General features: G+C 41.2%; 1 protein-coding gene across 22 annotated transcripts in view; it reads right to left on the minus strand.

Annotated features, from left to right (window-relative positions):
* Positions 1–565: 565 nt before the first annotated feature.
* The window catches only part of LOC101736450 (apyrase), a 31,730-nt gene continuing 9,690 nt past the window's right edge, over positions 566–22,605 (minus strand). For all 22 annotated transcript variants that reach the window (XM_038016258.2, XM_038016261.2, XM_038016262.2 and 19 more), the window contains 9 exons: positions 22,125–22,322; positions 20,850–20,980; positions 14,959–15,109; positions 9,471–9,597; positions 7,295–7,452; positions 5,659–5,740; positions 4,877–5,035; positions 1,805–1,953; positions 566–758 (listed from right to left, as the gene is read on the minus strand). In XM_038016258.2, coding sequence (XP_037872186.1) covers positions 633–758; positions 1,805–1,953; positions 4,877–5,035; positions 5,659–5,740; positions 7,295–7,452; positions 9,471–9,597; positions 14,959–15,109; positions 20,850–20,980; positions 22,125–22,322 — 1,281 coding nt within the window. In that variant the 3' untranslated portion in view covers positions 566–632. The remainder of the gene's footprint in view (positions 759–1,804; positions 1,954–4,876; positions 5,036–5,658; positions 5,741–7,294; positions 7,453–9,470; positions 9,598–14,958; positions 15,110–20,849; positions 20,981–22,124; positions 22,323–22,605) is intronic.

Below are 22,605 nucleotides of genomic sequence, written 5' to 3' on the forward strand. Positions count from 1 at the left end.
GGAGGTAGCTTAGAACTAGGAGAAGGACATAGGATACTTTTTATCACATTCCCGTGGGATTTGACATAAAACGTGGTAACTATAACAAAACGCAACTGACAGCTAAACGTAATAATATATTCTATGGTTAATTGTGTTAACTATAGTAGAATTTTGAAGTTGACTGGTTGATGTGTTTGAAACAAACCGTGTGGCGGAACAAAGTTCGCCGGGTTTGCTAGTAGTTTAAAAAAACTAGCCACGTTTTTTTTTACAGTAAAATAATTTAAATTTTGCCTTACACTATTTTTAATTCAAATTTATTTTGTATTTTTTAGTTGGATTTTCTATAAAAGCGTATTTTGTTAATTTTTTTAAACTATTATTTATTTTTCATTTTTAGTTGAAATTAAATTTTTTCAATATTTTTTTTAAATATTGAATTATCTTCGGTCCTTAATAAGTATACCAAATTTAGAGTTAATCCGACGTTTTGAAGGGGGTCAAAATCATGTTCAAAGATTCCGTTACATACTAACTAACATAGATACGTCCGAAGCTAATAAAAGCGTATTAAAAACAACAGTTAGGTACACAGTATTCATTTATTTGAAAACAATTACATTAACTTTATTTAAGAGTTATTTTTTTGGTTATTCATTGATCACTATCCGACCGTCAGTTTCAACGCTGAGTGGTGAGTGCTTCTCGACGTAGGCTCGGAAAACCTGCTGGTCACGGCCCACCACGACTTCATTCTTCTTATGGTCTTTGATCATCTAAAAATAATTTCCAGCCCTATAAAGGCTTCGTCAAACAGAACGCGTTCTTAGCGCTGCGTATTAGGGTTTGTAGCGTCGCTTTTTAACGTCGCGCTCTTTACATGTCACACAAATTGACTAGATGAGCCCAACGCTCCTTGACGCAGCGTAACGCCAAATCATAGTGCCTTTCGATAGCAGTGTGAAAATTTAAAAGTATTAAGATGTCGAGTGATTCAGATGTGGCATTGTATAAACATGGGTATTTCCTAACTAATTCTATCAATTTTTCGGGCATTATCCAGTATTTTAATACACATTCACTCAGACGCTAAAATAAAATTTGTAAAAAATTACAACGACTGACGTCAAAGCGTCCTTACGCCGCGACAGAGCGTTGCATACTTATAGCGCTGGGGCTCTGTTTGACGGTATGTTACCATAGTAGTACAACACATCTCGGCGTCATAGCGCGCCGTCAGTTTAGCGCTCTGACGCGCCCTAATTACGCGTTCTGTTTGACGAAGCCTTAATATCTCGAGAACGCCTCATTGGTGATTTCTTAATCAATCGATTCATAGGCGGGTGAATGACCTCTCAGGGCCTACCCCGCACTAAGTGGTTATTGGGAGCAAAGACATAAAACAACATGAAACTAGATGTGTATTTTTACTGGTTGGAGGACGTATTGTGAGTCCACAGAGTTAAGTACCAGAATCCTGCCTATTTCTGCTACGAAGCAACTAACTGTATGGATTTAAATAGATACTACAAACTCATATTTCATAGTGGCGACATTCACTTCGTGATATTTATGTGCTCTGACGGGCCATGGTGAGCCCAGTCTATCAATGCAATAAAATAATGTATTTATGTTTGTTTGTATTTCCGGAACTCGGGAATACAGGAGAAAGTTTTAACGTACCAAAATGCGCAGCATTCTCATTATTAATTTCCAAGTCATAATTAAACTAAAAAGTGAAGTCTAGGCGTTAAGACTTGAAGTGAAACACCAGGAAACTCATAGGCGACGTGATTCTGATGTTAAGATAAAAAAATTTTACCGTGAATCCATCTCCGCCATCACACAGGAATGACGTAGTAATCATATTATACATCTTCTCAACATCCAACGGTGTCTGGTTTTTTCCGACGACAACTGAGGTCACCCTGTTACCTACTGGTAGCGTAATATTGTATGTGACACGGAGACCTGACAATATTAAAAAATAATAATTACATAACGTTATGTATAGTTATATCTATATTTATAGCAGATTGGCCGTACTCGCCCGCTTCGCTGGGCATTTAAAATTAGCATTATTATTTATTTTCATTATTATTAGGGAGTCCAACACTCATATAAATATTAGCCTATCCATTAAGTACATGTATTGTCTACATGGATACTGAGTTTCAAGTCAATCAGATGCATGGTTTAGTAGTTATAACGGAACATCCGTAAAAATCACTGTAGTTTTATATATTGTAGCAGATATAACGTATGTGTGTTCACATAAAACTCGAGATCCATTAGGAAATGAAATTTTGCACGTATAAAAGTTGATATGACCACTCCGAAGAACATAATATAGTTACGTTAGCACCGGATAGGGGGGCGCTGGTGGCTATTACTTTGATCTTTTGAATCATAAGTCAAATTGATATCAAATTTTGTTTATATGTCGCAGCTTGTATCCCTACCTATTCTAGTCGCTAGTAGACCTCGAGGGGTCATACTAGATTCACCTAGCGAGTAGGTGAGCTCACGGGGCTCTAACCTGGGAACGTTGCTAACACTAGCCCTAGCAAGAGCAGTGCTTCGCAGAATCTACCACCGGATCGGAAACGTGACTCACTAAGAAGATCCAGTGAGAAACTCAGTGGGCTGTGTCTGTGGGTTAGTTTTCTCGCCGCCAAAAGCACCGTTAGTGGATCGAGAGGATCCGAAATTGGCTGAGCCTTTGCCTCCTGGCTGAGCCTTTGCTCGCCCACCTGTCCTGGTGAAACTGGAAAGGCCTCCGGGCCACCAGTAATGCTTCAATCATAAAAAAAAAAAAAAAAAAAAAAAAAACTTGTTTAGGGTGACGCGGACTGTTTGCCATTCGGTCTGCAGGATCGGGTATATGAGGCCTATAAAATCAAAGGCAGCTAATTACAAGTCTGCCAATTATTCAGGTAAACTACAAAAATCGGCCCTAAACACGTCATTACGGATCCTCCCGATCCAACGAAGTACTGCTCTTGCTAGGGCCAATGTTAGCAACACTCCCGGTTTGAGAAGCTGAAATAACTCTGTTCGAATAGCTACGATATTCTTTATTTTAAAGCAGATTTATAAAGATTGAGAATATTACTAATAATCTGAATTTTAAATGATAAAACTTCGCTTATAAGTACTTAGTACTGAGTAAAAATAAAATTTTTGAACTGAATTTGTTACAGATTTAGCTGCATTTGTTATAACATGAAAACACTAAAGGGTGTCCAACTAACTAAACAAGATAGCGCAATTGTTAATCCATTTTACGACATTATGGCGTTTAGCTGCCTTTGATTTTATAGGCCTCATATGTCGCAGCATTAAAGGCGAATTTACATTACGAAATTAGTGGCATGAAATTAATTTCGTGACATTAGTTTTACCAACAGTTTCACGTGTAATTTAATACTTTCGTAATGCATGCATTAATTTCATGCATGCAAATTAGTTTCGTGCCCTGCGCGATTTTTTGGTGAAATTAGTGTTATGCAACTAATTTCATAGTGTAGACGCGACGTGAAACTAATGTTGAGAAAGGGCCTGCGCTGTGCGGACGTGTGTATTGTTAGTCGGACGCGCTTCAAGCGTTGAAAATGGCAAACCAACGATGGAGTACAGAAAAAAAATTAGATCTTATTAATAAATATCAGCGACAAGGGTGTCTCTGGGATCCGAAACACCTACAGTAAAAAATTTAAATTATCTTCACTCATTCGAAAATAGTTTTTATAACTCTCAGGATCGTCATCTGCTAATGCAGAGACTAACTTCATTGCACCTAAATGCCTTCTTGTTGACCATCCTCGAATCTAAGTACCAGCTTTTTTTTTTCTTGATAGTCTTTTTTTAAGTTTATAGGTATATAAGCATTTCTTTAGCTACATTGAATATAGCAAAATATAGCTTTGATGCTAAAGGCGCCATGGTTACTGCGATACTGTGGATTTCGCGACACTATTTTTTTAACGAAACTACTTTTGCATATATCGAAACTACTTTCGTGAAACTGAGCTCAACATGCATGACACTAATTTCGTAATGTAAATCCCGCATAAAATACCAACGAATGTGGTTATTAAGACGAGCCAAGCGCAACGGGCATTAACAAGTAATGGTGTCTACGCGAGACACTGTGGCTTTATTGCGTTTATAATAAAACCAATTGAATTCTTGCCACTTGCTTTAATTACAATTTACAATGCTTTGTTTCTGATTGCACGTCGATGAATATATTGAATGTAAGCTTTCTCGAAGAGGAAGGATCTTGTCCAATCATGATTAATGTAAGGTATCTTAAGAATATTGTTGAATGCTGTCAGCGCGCGGTGCCGGTAGTAGTAAATGTTCTGGTATGACGTTTTGGCTGTGCTAAACGAGTCAGGCGCCGCGAAAAATGGTATAAATTTGTATGAATTTGCGTGCCTGAATGTTTGTTTGCTCGATCACGGAACAATGACCCAGGAGATTTGGATGAAACTTCGAATAAAGATTATTTATAGCCTGCATTAACACCAGACCCAGATAACCCCAACATATCTACTAAATTAAATACGACAGTGAGTTTATTTCGTGATGTTTTTTTTTTATATAGCTTAGATAAGTGGACAACCTGACAGCCCACCTGGTGTTTAGTGGTTACTGGAGCCCATAGACATCAAAACGTAAATGCGCCACCCACCTTGAATTGTAAGTTCTAAGGTCTCAAATATAGTTACAACGGCTGCCTCACCCTTCAAAGCGAAACGCATTACTGCTTCACGGCAGAAATAGGCGAGGTGGTGGTACCTACCCGCACGGACGCACAAGAGGTCCCACCGCCAGTAAATCGGGTAAAGCATTGGGTGGAGACGGGTCGAAGAAGATAAATTATTACCTGAGACTTGCAAGAGCCATGGACCTTTGAAGGGCTTGTATCCCCAAGCCTCGCTGACGCCTCTCTCCAGAGCCTCTAATATGTACTTCCCTTGTAACTCAAAAGTCTTCATTTTGTCATTGAAAGGTAACAATTCGAAGACAGCCCCTTGGGTTATATCTGGAAATTCGACACTCAATCATAAGTTTTAGGAGCACAATGTGCTATCAATAAATACCTAAACATAAAAACAACGGAACTATTATTTTATCTCGGTGATGCTTGTTGGGATATTAGGTCAAAAGCACAAGACTAGAAGTTGTCCAAATTTACTTATATTTTGTTACATAAATATATAGAAATATATATTCAGGTCAGGTTAATTAAATTTGTTACAATGTTTTTAATGCTCATATAGGTGGATGAGCTCACGGCCTAGCTTGTGTTAAGTAATTACCGGAGTTCAATAGACACCAATAACACAAACCCTACCACGCACCTCAAGACATGAGCTCTAAGTCTTAGTCTTTACAGTACAACGGCTGAAATAGGCAGAATCGTGGTACCTACCCATGCGAGCTTACATTACGCCCTACCACCAGAATGGTTTCATTGTGGAGATCCAAACACATTGAAAAACCATCAGAAAGTATCAACTACAACAGACCTTAACAAGCCTTTTGATTAAACATCAACGATCTCTTGGCATCTCCAAGCCTTCCCCCGACAAAAACCTAGTATAAGACTGACAAGTCCATTTTAACTAATCAATTTTGCTAATAAACGATCGTCGCAACACTTACCGCCTTCCATTATCGAAGCCCTTATATTGCCACGCTGCATAAGCGACAAGAACTCCTTGTCGGTGCCCGATTTAGTTTTGCCCTGAAAAAACAGTGGTTTTCAAAGACCCCGAAGGATAAATCGGTGATGCTTTTTCTCTTCCTAAACAGTGAAAAACCTTTTTTTTTATGATTGACTACTGGATTACTGGTGGCCCGGAGGCCTTTCCAGTTTCACCAGGACAGGTGGGCGAGCAAAGGTTCAGCCAGAAGTGAAAAACCGTCGAACGGAGTTAAATGCTGCGTGACGAAGGAAAATCATGAGATATACAAAAATGTTTCGTATTTAAAAGGTCACTAGATAGTTTTATCTTTTGCATCATACAAGTACAGCGGGCCTCAAATGCCAAATATTATTGCTGGGATATCTTTGGCGATCAAACGTCATTCCTGTGGCTGGTGTTACTTTAACAAGTCAGCGGAACTTTATTAGCTCCTTAAATAAGAGGATTGCCAATTTCCCAATATGAATTCGGTTTGAAGGGTATGACGTCTACGGACTCCGGTAACCACTTAACACTAGGTGGGCCGTGAACTCGTCCATCCATTTAAGCAATAGACTTCGTGTCACCCTCATAAAGATCCGATAATTCGGTTTGAAGAAGACCGTAAATTTCTATAATTAAATTATTTCGTCTACCGCTAAAAACATTTCCATTTTGAAGTCCCTTCTATCCTATCGCCCTATCCTATAACTAAGACTTTAACCTTGTAATTGAAACCTATTAAATTATTTCCTTCCCAGTAAAGAGGTTACCGTTCTAGAAATATTACGAGTTCTGGGGTTCTATTGCCAGTCGAAACCAGTGTAGTTGGGGTTATGATATAGTTTAGAATTAGTAAGTTTTGAAATTATACACTTTTAATGCGAAAAGACGATATATTTATTTTTACATTTAAAATCATTTTTGTTTATTTTTACTGTTATATCTGTGTTAATGAAATTCTCAAATTTATCAAACATCCTTTTCACAATTTTTGCTGTAGCCATTAAATAGAAGTTGCATAAAAATATGCAAGTTTTGAAGTCGTCGTGGCCTAAAGGATAAAACGTCCGGTGCATTCGTATGTAGCGATGCACCGGTGTTCGAATCCCGCAGGCGGGTACCAATTTTTCTAATGAAATACGTACTCAACAAATGTTCACGATTGACTTCCACGGTGAAGGAATAACATCGTGTAATAAAAATCAAACCCGCAAAATTATAATTTGCGTAATCACTGGTGGTAGGACCTCTTGGGAGCCCGCACGGGTAGGTGCCACCACCCCGCCTATTTCCGCCGTGAAACAGTAATGCGTTTCGGTTCGAAGGGTGGGGTAGCCATTGTAACTATACTGAGATCTTAGAACTTATAATTCGAGGTGGGTGGCGCATTTACGTTGTAGATGTCTATGGGCTCCACTAACCACCTAACACCAGGTGGGCTGTGAGCTCGTCCACCTTTCGAAGCAATAAAAAAAAAAATATAAACAGTATTTTTTTTTATACTCAAAGAAAAAAATTAAATTGCAAAACAATAAAGAGAATGTTATGCAAACGAATCTCAGTTTAGACCACTACAGTCTTTTGCGAATAATAATTGTCGAGCGCCTTACCCACTCCACAAATCCATCGACTAGCAAATCTCCAACAGTGCATTCACCGTACACGCAGTCTTCGAAGTGATATGTTTTGTTGCTACTCCCTATCGGCACGTTTTCAGCATCGTGCACGATTTTAGCGTATGGTTCTAGTTTGGCCTTTATATTTTCATCTGTAAACAAACATTCGACACTAAAATTCACTTATGTGTCTGTTTTTTAGTTCCTACGCCTCAGGGGGCTTGCGTTATATATGGAACTCGGTGGCCGATGGTAGAAGCCCATTTACTAAACGCATCCCCTGCACTCTGTCTGGTCGCTTGATCCCCGATATGGAACAACCGTTCAGGATGGAATAAGGCGGGGGTAGGGGTGTTGGGAGGGGAAACTACCGCGGTCAACACTACAACTATTTTTTTCCCTACCTATGCTGATAGCCTTGAGAGGCTATTTCAGCTTCGCTCTAACATGTAGGTGAACTCACGGAGCTCAAACGGGGAGTGCTACTAACACTGGCCCTAGCAAAAGCAGTGCTTCGCAGAGCCTACTACCGGATCGGAATCGTGACCCACTGAGAAGGTCCGGCGAGAAACTCAGTGGGCAGTGTCTATAGGTTAGGTAGTTTGCTCGTCAAACTCTTCGTCATAACCGACGAGTTCGACGAGGACGATGACCGGCGCTTAAGAGGCCTCGGCCACGAAAATCCGGGGGATCCCACAAGACATTTAATTATGTAGTCGTCGTGGCCTAAAGGTTATAACCTCGACCTCGACCTGAGATTCGAACCGGTGTTCAAATTTCAGGCGGGTACCAATTTCTCTAATGAAATACGTACTCAACAAATGTTCAATTTGTTTCAAATTATAATTTGCGTAATTACTGGTGGTAGGACCTCTTGTAAGACCGCGCGAGTAGGTACCACCACCCCGCCTATTTCTGCCGTGAAGCAGTAATGCGTTTCGGTTTGAAGGGTGGGGCAGCCGTTGTAACTATACTTCAGACCTTAGAACTTATATCTCAATATGGGTGGCGCGTTTACGTTGTAGATGTCTATGGGCTCCAGTAACCACTTAACACGAGGTGGGCTGTGAGCTCGTCCACCGATATAAGCAGTAAAAAAAAGACATATTTCGGGCGACGGCGGCTTGGCGTTGCCCCGTCGCGCAAATTTGTAGTCACTTGAGATTAGCACGGAATACAGATATACATGATCATATTTCCGTACATACCTAAACCAATAGATAGATCAAAATACGTTTTGATTGCATTAATTCAGAATCTTAAAATGTTAATGGGTGGATCGTGTCCGATACTAATTTCAATTTGAAGCTCCATTGAACAGATGTACCGTGAATTATTCTACAACTCTAAAGTAATAAAAATACAACGTAATAAAACGCTACATTGAAAACGCGTTTATCAGATTTATTTGAACAGGTGAACGCTAAACGAATTTACAATTCAAATAAAAGTACAGTGAATTATTGCAATAAGAAATAAGAAGTCTATTTATTAAATAAAAAAAACAGTCGCTTGATTTAATCAAGCTATACTCAGTCTAATTCAAGTTGGAACCTATGATCCAGCCTTCAGAGATAAGTTATGAACTGCCTCTATTGTTAAATAATATTATGACCACACGTGGGATTTTAAGTCGACTGTCTGTCGAATAAAATACGACAGTAAATAAAATTTAGTAAATTTGAATTAAAAATAGTGTAAGAAAAAATAATTTTATTGTAAAAACGCGTGGGGTACTTTTCAGGATATAATCAAAATAACCCTTCTTTCTACTCATATCTGTTCATAAAATATTTATAACTACCGATACCATGCACCCCACGCTTTTTTTACAATTAAATCATTTTTTCTTACACTATTTTCAATTCGAATTTATTAAAATTTATTTTTTAGTTGGATTTTCTATAAAAGCGTATTTTGTTAGTTTTTTTAAACTATTATTTATTTTTCATTTTTTAGTTGAACTTAATTTTTTTCAAATATTTTTTTAAATTTTTTTATTTTTTATTTTCTATTGTCATCGTTCCTTAATAAGTATACCGAATTTCGAGTTAATCCGACTTTTTGAAGGGGCTCAAAATCATGTTCAAAGATTCCGTTACAAACATGCATACTAACATACATACGTCTGAAGCTAAAAAAAGCGTATTAAAAATTATACACAACGAACCTTCCGGAATAGATCTGTTCAAAAACACCGGGCCCCCTTCCCATTGAACGTAGTCACCTTTGTAATCAAAATAAACTGATAAATTGCCCATGTATTTTGTAAAAGCCGAAGCCTGCACGATCAATACCTGAAAATGAATTTTATTGTCTCAGTAATAAGCATTAATTGCTCCTGATACAAAGATGTCACTTCTGGCCGGCAAATATTAGGAAAAAGATTTTTTCCATCCTTATCAACAAACAGACATAAATTAGCCCACCTGTTTTTTATAGACCCAAAAGCCAAAACAACTGCCCATCTATGGTACTAAGCAAAACTGAGACTTCGAACTAATGTCTTAAGATCGGTGGGGGCATGTATGTTGTCGATGACTATGGGCTCCGGTAACCCTTTGAGACCAAGTTGGCCGTGAGCTCGTCCACCTAACTAAGCTATAACAAAAAAAGACAGCTGTAGTTTGTGTGTATATGTTAAAGTGGTTGTGCTACTCTAGAAACTGTAACATATAATTACTTCGCGGCAGAAACAAGCAAGACGACAAATTTTTTCCCCTACCTATGCTGATAGCCTTGGGAGGCTATTTCAGCTTCTCCTTGACGTGTAGGTGAGCTGACGGAGCTCTAACCGGAAGTGTTGCTAACACAGGCCGTAGCAAGAGCAGTGCTTCGCAGAATCTACTACTGGATCGGAAACGCGACCCACTGAGAAGATCCGGCGAGAAACTCAGTGGGCTGTGTCTATGGGTTAGTTCACTCGTCGAGCCCTTCGTCGCGAGCGACGGGTTCGACGAGGACTATAACCGATGCTAGTGGTACCTAAAAGCACCATTAATGGATCGGGAGGATCCGTAATGACGTGTTTAGGGCGACGTCGACTGTTTACCATTCGGTCTACAGGATCGGGTATAAGACGACTCATAGCGCGCTCAATAACAACCACAAAATGTATAGAAAGTTTTAAATTAATTTCCGGATTTAAATTTAGATACAAATTCATAGCGGTTAGTTGATTGTATACCTTTTTTTGTGTCACGTAAAAAACCGACCACAAATAGTAAGAAGCATTGAACGAAAATAAAATATCTGTACTGAAAGGTGAATGCTGTCAGCGTTTCATTGTTCAAGGTCAACAACAGACAATCAATTATTTTGTGAGAAAAGGGACCGCAACCTTTCAAACATAGTCACACTCCATACAACGGTCAAACAAATATAAAATTTGGGGGTTGGTGCTTCCCGCTTCCGTAGGGGGGGTTGGTGCTTCCCGCTTCCGTAGGTTTAACCCGCGATTCCCTACAAGTGACCCCTGGGTGGTGCAAAACGGGAGCCGAATACATAATCGGTGGTAGGACTTGTCCGACTGGCTGGCGACCACCCTCCAACTAGAGTCCGCCGCCAAATAGCCTAGCTGTGTTCCGGCGTGTAGGTTGGAGAGCCAGTTCTATTCCTTCCCTTTCCTCTTCCTTGTTGGGGGTGAATCTTGATGACACCTGGAACATGCGGATCAGACGTGCGCGCGAGCTTGCGGGACGTGATTGTTTGACAGGGGTATAGGGAGACCCAGTGAAACGGTGTTCGCCGCCGCCCGCCGGTCAGTAGGGGACCTGAACCCGGGTGTCACTACTAAACTCCGCCCCGGGAAGCTGTCCCGCCAACCGGTGTAAAATCCTGTCGTGCGGTCGTCGTGCCGGAGTCGGAGACCGGAGTGGATCCCGGCGATCGTACGCAGGGTGGACTGGGGGCCCTTCCATGCCCTGCGTCGGACTCTCACGGAACCCGTGATCGACCGCACACTATGTTCCGCGCTTTATTCAGGTGTTGTCATGTTTTCACTCCGAACATCCTACCTCACCTTATCCCACTCTCCAAAAAAACAAAATGAAAATAAGAAAAAGAAAAAGGGCTATATCGGCGATCCCCTATTCCACATTTAATGTGGATTTCAGCAATGTCAGGGGCCTACATAGCAACCTTGACGCCGTACACCACCACCTTGAGACGGCGCAGCCTGCCCTACTGTTTCTGACGGAGACACAGATATCTGCTCCGGATGATACCTCTTACCTTGAATACCCCGGCTACGTATTGGAGCACAACTTCCTGCGTAAAGCCGGGGTGTGTGTATTCGTCCGGGCTGATGTTTGTTGTCGCCGTCTACGAGGCCTCGAACAACGGGACCTGTCCCTCTTGTGGCTGCGCGTAGATCACGGGGGTTGTACCCGAGTCTACGCGTGCCTGTACAGGTCCCACAGCAGTGATGCAGGTGCAGCTCTGATAGAGCATGTGCAAGAGGGGACTAACCGCGTGCTTGAGCAGTACCCATCTGCGGAGGTGGTGGTTCTTGGAGACTTTAACGCTCACCACCAAGAGTGGTTGGGGTCCAGAACCACTGACCTCCCGGGTCGGACTGCCTACGATTTCGCCTTGGCCTACGGCTTCTCCCAGCTGGTGACACAGCCCACCCGTGTCCCAGATATCGAGGGGCACGAGCCTTCTCTGTTGGACCTTCTGCTGACCACGGATCCGGCCGGATACAGTGTGGTGGTCGACGCTCCGCTTGGATCGTCCGATCACTGCCTTATCCGTGCTGCCGTACCACTCTCTCGTCCTGGTCGTCGAACGACGACCGGGTATCGAAGAGTTTGGCGGTATATGTCAGCAGATTGGGATGGATTGCGTGAATTTTACGCATCCTACCCATGGGGGCGGTTCTGCTTTTCCTCTGCTGATCCTGACGTCTGTGCGGACCGTCTTAAAGACGTGGTGCTCCAGGGGATGGAATTGTTTGTTCCCTCTTCTGAAGTGCCCGTTGGGGGTCGCAGCAGACCCTGGTATAACAATGCCAGCAGGGATGCTGCACACCTCAAGCGGTCCGCATACGTGGCATGGGATGATGCCAGGAGGCGTCGGGATCCTAACATCTCAGAGGAAAGGCGGAAATATAACGCCGCCTCCAGGTCCTACAAGAAGGTAACTGCCAAGGCGAAGTCGGAGCACGTTGCTAGAGTTGGCGAGCGACTAAAGAGCTATCCCTCTGGGAGCCGTGCTTTTTGGTCGCTCGCCAAAGCTGCAGAAGGAAACTTTTGCAGGTCTAGTCTCCCACCACTGCGCAAGTCCGATGACACTCTGGCCCACAGCGCGAAAGAGAAGGCTGACCTTCTGGTCAAACTCTTCGCCTCGAACTCGACTGTGGACGACGGGGGTGCCACACCACCGAACATCCCCCGGTGTGATAGCTCCCTGCCGGATATCTGCTTCACACAGTGTGCAGTCAGGCGGGAGCTCCGACTCCTGGACGTCCATAAGTCGAGTGGGCCAGACGGCATCCCCGCAGTGGTTCTGAAAAAGTGCGCCCCTGAGCTGACGCCTGCGCTAACGCGTTTGTATCGCCTCTCTTATTGCACTAACAGGGTTCCATCTTCATGGAAGACCGCCCACGTCCACCCTATCCCCAAGAAGGGTGACCGGTCGGACCCATCGAGCTATAGGCCTATCGCGATAACTTCCTTGCTTTCCAAGGTGATGGAGCGAATAATAAACACACAAATCCTGAAGTATCTTGAAGATCGCCAGCTGATCAGTGACCGACAGTACGGTTTCCGTCACGGTCGTTCAGCTGGCGATCTTCTTGTATACCTTACTCACAGGTGGGCTGAAGCCTTGGAGAGCAAGGGCGAGGCTCTTGCTGTGAGCCTTGATATCGCGAAGGCCTTCGACAGGGTCTGGCATAGGGCACTTCTGTCGAAGCTACCATCTTACGGAATCCCCGAGGGTCTCTGCAAGTGGATCGCTAGCTTTCTGGATGGGCGGAGCATCACGGTCGTTGTAGACGGTGATTGTTCTGATACCATGACCATTAATGCTGGCGTTCCACAAGGTTCGGTGCTCTCCCCCACGCTTTTCATCCTGTATATCAATGACATGCTGTCTATTGATGGCATGCATTGCTATGCGGATGACAGCACGGGGGATGCGCGATATATCGGCCATCAGAGTCTCTCTCGGAGCGTGGTGCAAGAGAGACGATCAAAACTTGTGTCTGAAGTGGAGAACTCTCTGGGGCGAGTCTCCGAGTGGGGTGAATCGAACTTAGTTCAATTCAACCCGTTGAAGACACAAGTTTGCGCGTTCACTGCGAAGAAGGACCCCTTTGTCATGGCGCCGCAATTCCAAGGAGTATCCCTGCAACCTTCCGCGAGCATCGGGATACTTGGGGTCGACATTTCGAGTGATGTCCAATTTCGGAGTCATTTGGAAGGCAAAGCCAAGTTGGCGTCCAAAATGCTGGGAGTCCTCAACAGAGCGAAGCGGTATTTCACGCCTGGACAAAGACTTTTGCTTTATAAAGCACAAGTCCGGCCTCGCGTGGAGTACTGCTCCCATCTCTGGGCCGGGGCTCCCAAATACCAGCTTCTTCCATTTGACTCCATACAGAGGAGGGCCGTTCGAATCGTCGATAATCCCATTCTCGCGGATCGTTTGGAACCTTTGGGTCTGCGGAGGGACTTCGGTTCCCTCTGTATTTTGTACCGAATGTTCCATGGGGAGTGCTCTGAGGAATTGTTCGAGATGATACCGGCATCTCGTTTTTACCATCGCACCGCCCGCCACCGGAGTAGAGTTCATCCATACTACCTGGAGCCACTGCGGTCATCGACAGTGCGTTTCCAGAGGTCTTTTCTGCCACGTACCATCCGGCTATGGAATGAGCTCCCCTCCACGGTGTTTCCCGAGCGCTATGACATGTCCTTCTTTAAAAGAGGCTTGTGGAGAGTATTAAGCGATAGGCAGCGGCTTGGCTCTGCCCCTGGCATTGCTGAAGTCCATGGGCGACGGTAACCACTCACCATCAGGTGGGCCGTATGCTCGTCTGCCTACAAGGGCAATAAAAAAAAAAAAAAAAAAAATATAGCTGATTATCTATATATTAATACGTGAAGCAAAAACTTTGTACCCCTTTTTACAAAAATTGCGCTGACGGAGGAGTATGAAATTTTCCACACTTATAGAGAATATAGAGAAGAAGTGCAGAATGCTAATATTTTTAAAAAATTATGGATTAAAAATACATTAAATCAATAAAGAAAACATTACACACACTACCATGTATTTGACACACACACATAATAATATACTCTTTGTTTATTGTCAAACTTTTGTTATTGCTTAAAGTCTGTAGTCAAATTGAAAGTAGGTTAATATTGTTTATCTTTAATATTACGAGTATTTGTCTATAGCATTGGGGAAATCTGTAACAATAGAACCATAATAATGTTCAAACTTATAATTTCAATTAATTATAGTCGAATCTCGACTATTGCGGGGCCACTAGTTCATATAGATTTTCATATTATACATGATATTGACACTGGTATTAACGTGTCATCGAACTATCAAGGCGAATGAAGCCGTAGAGAAAATTTCATTAATTTCAATGATAATTTAGGGCGTAAAATCTGAATGAAACAAAACGAAAATTATTTATATACCTTGTGTTTTTCATCAGCAGAATTTTCGACGAATACTGGATAGGGCCCCGCGACTTCCTCCCCACTGGGCGCTGGTCCATTCCACAGAAGAGAATGCGAATGACCTCCAACTATTATATCGATGTATTTTCCGTGTTCGCGAGCTAATTGTCTGTAATAAGCCGAATTACAAATTTACTAAATCCCTCTTTTTTTTTTTACTAGCGACCCGCCCTCGCTTCGCTTCGGAAACTGTAATTTATTATTGATTTCCCCACTATTTAATGGATGTTATTATATATATATAAACCTTCCTCTTCAATCACTCTATCTATTAAAAAAAGCCGCATCAAAATCCGTTGCGTACTTTTAAAGATTTAAGCATACATAGGGACAGATATAGGGACAGAGAAAGCGACTTTGTTATAATTATACTATGTAGTGATTCCTCTTCCCCTATATCAGGGGTGGCCAACCGGTAGATCGCGATCGACCGGTCGATCGTGGCTATTAGTTCAGTCGATCGTGGCAAGACAAAAAATATAAATACATAGAACAGAGTGCGCAACGTAATCACCAATCATAATCATACACGCATCATCTTCATCTTGTATTATTTGTTAATGACCATTACGTCACATTATTTATGCTCTCTTCTACACAATACTTCTCTTTTCTTATACTAATATTATTGAGAATTTAAGATTTGTTCGTTTGTTTGTATTGAATAGGCTCCGAAACTACTAAACCGATTTGAAAAATTCTTTCACTGTTTGGAAGCTACACTATTCCCGAGTGACATAGGCTATAATCTTTTTTGAAAAAAATTAGGGATCCTTACTAAAACTCCAATAATGTAACCCAAGGTGTAAAAAAATTACCTAAAATATTCTTTTCATCGCGTGCCCTGCGAAAACTATTGATGATAGAATAAAAGAATGTACTAGGACTTTGTAGAACAGATTATTATTTACAAAAAGTGTCGCGACAGCATATGTGTAACTATTATAGTTATGCCGCAATAAGTGTTCTTTTATTTAAAAAAATAAAACAACGTCAAATATCGTTGAAATTTTTGTTAAAGACCCGAGCGGAGCCGGAGGGGGCCGCTAGTATTATATAATTTCACGTTTATTTTAATATATTTAATAAAATAAAATATGCTACCTGCTTATTTGTATACTGAACTACATTGTTTCATTAAATTTCGAGGAATATCATTGGTAGATCGCAGAGCGTTTCGTCAGTAGACAGTAGATCTTGGTTCTAATCTAGTTGGCCACCCCTGCTCTATATTATATTTCTGGCGTGAAATATTTTTTAGTGCAGTTAAGTACCTACTCACACAATGTATTTTTAGATGTCTCTCGGGAACATCTATATTATATTTGATACACAAAAAGGCGTCTTTGTGATATACAGTTTGGAAGTTTAAATTCACAGTTACGTAAAAAATGTATAGAAGTTTTAAAATAAATCTACCGCGAAGCTTTCCTTCCACATGCAAAACGAGAATGCTCAAATCGCTTTCAATCCCACAATCCTCTGGTTTAATTAATTTATATTTTAAATGTTTTTTTTTTATTGCCCTTGTAGGCAGACGAGCATACGGCCCACCTGATGGTGAGTGGTTACCGTCGCCCATGGACTTTAGCAATGCCAGGGGCAGAGCCAAGCCGCTGCCTACCGCTTAATACTCTCCACAAGGCTCGTTTGAAGAAGGACATGTCATAGTGCTCGGGAAACACCGTGGAGGGGAGATCATTCCATAGCCGGATGGTACGTGGCAAGACATACTTAAGACAATAAAATCCTAATTCATAATCTCTCCGCTGTTAAAACTTTATTTTATTTTAGTTTGTTCGAGTTACATTCCTGTACTGTTCAACTAAACAAGTATAAAGGTAAACATTTAAAACTACATACTATATATGTGTATATATTTAGACGTATATAAGTATGTATGTCAGTCTCTGGTACCCATTACATAGGGAATCCTAAATTGGGGGCGGATGTCCGCGCGTAATTTGTTCCCAATTATTATTATTATATCAATACTAGCTGTACCCGACCGCTTCGCTGGGAATTTAAAATTATTTCTCACCCCCACAAACATTCACATCATTAACGCCCTCGCAACTGGTGTAGGGAGTCCAACACTCATATAAATATTAGTCTATCCATTAAGTACATGCATTTTCTACATGGATACCAAGTTTCAAGTCAATCGGATGCATGATTCAGTAGTTATAACGGAACATCCGTAAAAACCACTGTAGATTTATATATTAGTATAGAAGTATAGATAATAAATGAATCCTACATAGCCTGAGTCATGCAGCGGTGGTATAGCGAATTGTAAGCACGCACGGCAACTCTGCCCACAAAGCAGTCACTCATCCGTGATACACAATTCAAATGGTACTTCGACATAGTTTCTCAAAGTGGATGGCACCATTTACGTTCTAAAGTCTATGATGATCTCCGAACGCAAATCAAATTCAGTCCCTGCGACACTATATAGTCGGAATCGTTTAGACATCTCACGCGACAACAGAATGATTCCTTCCTGTCGTTTATTTAACCAATTGTACAAAGATTACACTTAAACGTGCGATTAAACACGAAGCCCAGTGGAAATAAACGCCCCTCTTTCTACACGGTTCGAGAACGATTTAATGACAATTTGAATCGAATTTATTTATTTATTTAAATAAATACTGCCACATCACAAACATTTAACATTGAAAATAACTTTAACTATTTAATTTCTGGCCTAATACAATAATAATAATAATAATAAGAAGAGAATACCTAATGAAAACATACTTTGAGAATTTTTTTTTTGGTTCCCTTGTAGGCAGACGAACATACGGCCCACCTGATGGTGAGTGGTTACCGTCGCCCATGGACTTCAGCAATGCCAGGGACAGAGCCAAGCCGCTGCCTACCGCTTAATACTCTCCAAAAGCCTCGTTTGAAGAAGGACATGTCATAGCGCTCGGGAAACACCGTGGAGGGGAGCTCATTCCATAGCCGGATGGTACGTGGCAAAAAAGACCTCTGGAAACGCACTGTGGATGACCGCAGTGGCTCCAGGTAGTATTGATGAACTCTACTCCGGTGGCGGGCGGTGCGATGGTAAAAATGAGATGCCGGTATCGTCTCTAACAATTCCTCAGAGCACTCCCCATGGAACATACGGTACAAAATACAGAGGGAACCGAAGTCCCTCCGCAGACCCAGAGGTTCCAGAAGATTCAAATTTAACAAATAAAACAGTAATAATTGTTGAAATATTAATATGAATATTTAATAAATGTCATGTGATATAAAAAAAGAAGAAATTACGAATGTCTTATTGTGTTTGAGATAAGAATGATGTAACAAAACATATATATATATATTTATTGCCTTTGTAGGCAGACGAGCATACGGTCCACCTGGTGGTAAGTGGTTACTGTCACTCATTGACGTAAACAATGTCTGGGGCAGAGCCAAGTCACTGCCGCCATATATTTTAATCGAATAAGTAAAAGTAATTGAAAAACTGAGAAAAACACGCTTATAGAGCAAGTCGCAACGAACACTAAAACGATCCATTTTTTTATACTAGTGTCCTTCATGGGGATATTAGACTAAAGTAATAAAACTCTTTTATAGTAATCGGTCGTTGATACGCGTGCAAATTTTGCAATTGAAGCCGACGTCTTGGAATTGGTGCAGATTATACCGAAATACAAAAACAGATAAGTCAATTAACGAAAAGTGTATAAATAGACTAGAATGTAGGTATCATACGCGGAAGGTTCAATAAATAATGACAACGCCATACTTTCTCATTAACAATTACATAGTAGTTGACAATTTTAATTTTAATAATTTTGATTTGGTTTAATTTTTGTTTGTTTTTGTTTTTATAGTACGAGATCCGACTGCAGGAATGGATGGCGGAATAGTGCATCGCTCAACACGAATGCACCGGACGTCTTATCCTTTAGGCCACGGCGACTTTTGAATGAGTTCCCTTCCACGGTGTTTCCCGAGCGATATGACATGTCCTTCTTCAAACGAGGCTTGTGGAGAGCATTAAGCGGTAGGCAGCGGCTTGGCTCTGCCCCTGGAATTGCTGACGTCCATGAGCGAAGGTAACCACTAACCAGCAGGTGAGCCGAATGGTCGACCCCCTGCTAGGGCAATAAAATAAACCGTTACGTAACGTAAACGTGGGTCAACGTGCTTTTTTTTTGACAATCTCATGACCCTTCCGTTATTAAAGGGTTACCGGAGCCAATAGACATCAAAAACGTAAATGTACCTTGAGACATGACTTCTAAATTTTACAGTGCAACTGCTACTCCACCCTTCAAATCGAAACGCACGCACTACTTCAGTGCAGAAATAGGCAGGGTGATGGTATCTACCCGTTTAGGCTCACAAGACACCGCACCACCGGTAAAAAGTGCTAACTAAATTGCTGTTAGAATTGACCAGCATATCAAAAGTGGGAAGGCGAAGATCATACCTCTTTTTCTGGGTCACCTGAACCTCGAACAATACAAAACTGTATCGAAGCAGGCTGGTGGCAAGGTGACTTTTTAGATGAAGTGCATCTCTTCACGCCGCCCTACCCTGCGAGACGTCAAACCGTCACCGCTACGACCGCCTACGAAGCTTCCCGATAGGCGGATTATCCAAAGCCCGCCTAGACTGTGCTCAGAACAATAAGATGCCTTATAATTTCGTACGTAGCCTGGTATCTGTGACTGTGATGTATTTGGTTAATCTGCGCATTTTTGTACAGAGGTTATCATTTAAAGCTATCAATGTTTCGTCTTAGCCATTATCTTCAACTATAAAGGTCAAATAAAACATCAAACTTTTAGCACGGAACCGAAATATGAAAAGCAAAAGTAATATTATAGAATAAAATGTGATTTCTACATTAAATATCAAATTAGGCCTTCAAATCTTGATGCAGTGTTTATGTTACTGTTTAAGACGAACTGAACGAAGTTAGTTGTTGTCCAATCTCACTGAGCTTCTCAACCGACCTTCTCAGGGAGTCGCGATTCCGATCCAGTGTTAGATTCAACTAAGCACTGCTCTTGCTAGAACTAGTGTTAGCAAAGTCTCCCAGACTGAGAAACCGTGAATTCGCCTACACGCTAAACTCTTGAGGTTACTAGCATTAGGTCTACCTATCCACTCGTTCTATTTCTATCTGAATAATGGCATCGGAGTAAATATGTATTTATACCTCATGATCTGAATCTACCGCTGCCATATCCCATATTAAATGCGCTATCATCATCATCATCATCATCATCATCATCATCATCAACAGCCCACAATCGTCCACTGCTGGACATAGGCCTCTCTCAATCCACACCACGGAGCCCGGTCTGCGGCTCTCCTCATCCACTTCTTGCCGGCCACCCTGCGGAGGTCATCGCACCACCTAGTTAATGCGCTATAGAACTTATGAAAACAATTTTTGAGTTTCCAAACATAGACAAAAAACATAAAGTATTTCTGAAGAAAATATTCTTTAAAAAAAAGAACTATTCATCTTTTTTTAATACACCCTTTCTTCATAAAACGGTACGTTCCAAACTATCAGTCATTTATCAAAACTGGACATTAAGGTTTCTCAAACATTTCAACATTGCGACACTTCTGGTCAACTTCTTATCGATCAATTTTCGCATCCCCCTTGGTATTCTTCATTGGCAACCTCATAAAACTCTGGTGACTGAGCTTTGTATACCTTTTCCTCTTTAAAAGCCTGAAGATCTACCTGAGTTCATAGGCAACGTAAAGCCCCAACATTAAGACATGGTTTAGAAACCTAAATTGTATTTATATATTAAAAACTTTACTGCCAAGCTATAAGTAATAGACCGACTGACTTGTCAACTTCAAGACCGCAATGTGAGAGAAGTATGATGATATCCACGCCTTTTTCATTCAAGGCTTCCGTTTCCCGCCTCGTGGCTTCGAATGGATCCGTAAAAATCACATTGCCGGGCAAGGACAGTATCTGGAATTGTAAAACATTAAAAAGAGGTGCTGTAAAAACTTTCCCTATGATCATTCTCCTGCCTTTCCCCAGTCACCTGGGGTCGGCGCAACATGTTTTCTCCTTCCATATTCCTCAATCATGTACCATATCTACGGTCACTCCCCTCTTACACATATCGTCTTTCACGCAATCCATCCATTTCTTCTTAGGTCTACCTCTTTATCTATATCCTTGCACACACATTCACAGTTAACACTCTCTTACCAACCTCATTTCATTTCCTCTCATCACATGTCCATACCATCCCAAACGCGCACTTCTCAACTTCTCTGTCACAGGTGCCACTTTCAGACTTCCTCTAACTTATTCATTTCGTATTCTATCCATTCTCATTACTCCACACATTCGCATCTCTGCTGCATGCAATCGCCTTACATCCGCCATTTTATTGGTCCAACAAGCTGATCCATACAAGACGGCAGGTCTTATTAAGGTCTTATATATCTTCCCTTTTAGGGGAAGAGAAAATATGTGTGAGTCACACGTGGTGCCCGTGACCTGCCGCCATCTGATCCATTCTGCGTCAATTTCATTACCTACAATTATTTCATCATATCTTTTCATAGTCGTCATATATTTTCACTGAGCTCTAAACATATAACTATAATTTAATACGAAATTTTCATTATATGTTCAGTAATGCTACGTGATTTTATTTTCACCGAGTCTACAAGAGTCTTTGAATGTATCGCAAATGCAAAAATTTCAACAACGATCCAATTTCTGACAGGGAAAACTATGAAACTTCAAAATAAACCAAAGCCATTAAATTAAGTAGCAAAATATAATATGGTTCTAGTGACAATGTTACATAATCTCGTGAACTACTTTAATCGTTTGATCACGACTTGTAAAAACAGATTCTAGTGTATGTTTATCTCGATTGGCGTCACGTAACACGGATATATGTAAGTATGTTGTTATCGTATTCAATTCTGCATTTATCTGGTATATTCTGTTTATTGCGTATCAAAAATCTTGAATTGTTCGATCTCTATTAAATTAATCGGTCGTAATTTTCATAAACAACAAAAAATCCGTCCTCAAAGATAGAGTTTAACTATGTCACGATAATCACAAAATGTTTGACATATTGTACTACCTGGGTATCAGTCGTTATCAAGCCAATGATTCCAATCTTCCTGCCTTGTCGTTCGATCACGATATGAGGCTTGGTTAGATTTTGTAGCGAAGGTTCTTTGGAAACATCCAAATTGGCTGCCACGACAGGAGCATTAAGAGCAGATAAGTATGGCGCAAGACCTTCTGGCCCGTCGTCGAATTCATGGTTACCTATGGCCTGAAAACACATAGACACTGTATTCAGGAGCGTATAGCCTTTGGCCGCTTAGTTCAAAAATATTCATGGCCTTCTAATGAATTCTAATTGTCATAAGTTCATTGCGAAAATTCACAAAAAAAAACTGCTACATATTTTTTTTATTGCTTTGATGGGTGGACGAGCTCACAGCCCACCTGGTGTTAAGTGGTTACTGGAGCCCATAGACATCTACAACGTAAATGCGCCACCCACCTTGATATATAGGTTCTAAGGGTCTCAGTATAGTTATAGTTATTTTTAG

The sequence above is a fragment of the Bombyx mori genome, chromosome 16 (assembly GCF_030269925.1).
Source record: "Bombyx mori chromosome 16, ASM3026992v2".
Lineage (NCBI taxonomy): Eukaryota > Metazoa > Arthropoda > Insecta > Lepidoptera > Bombycidae > Bombyx > Bombyx mori.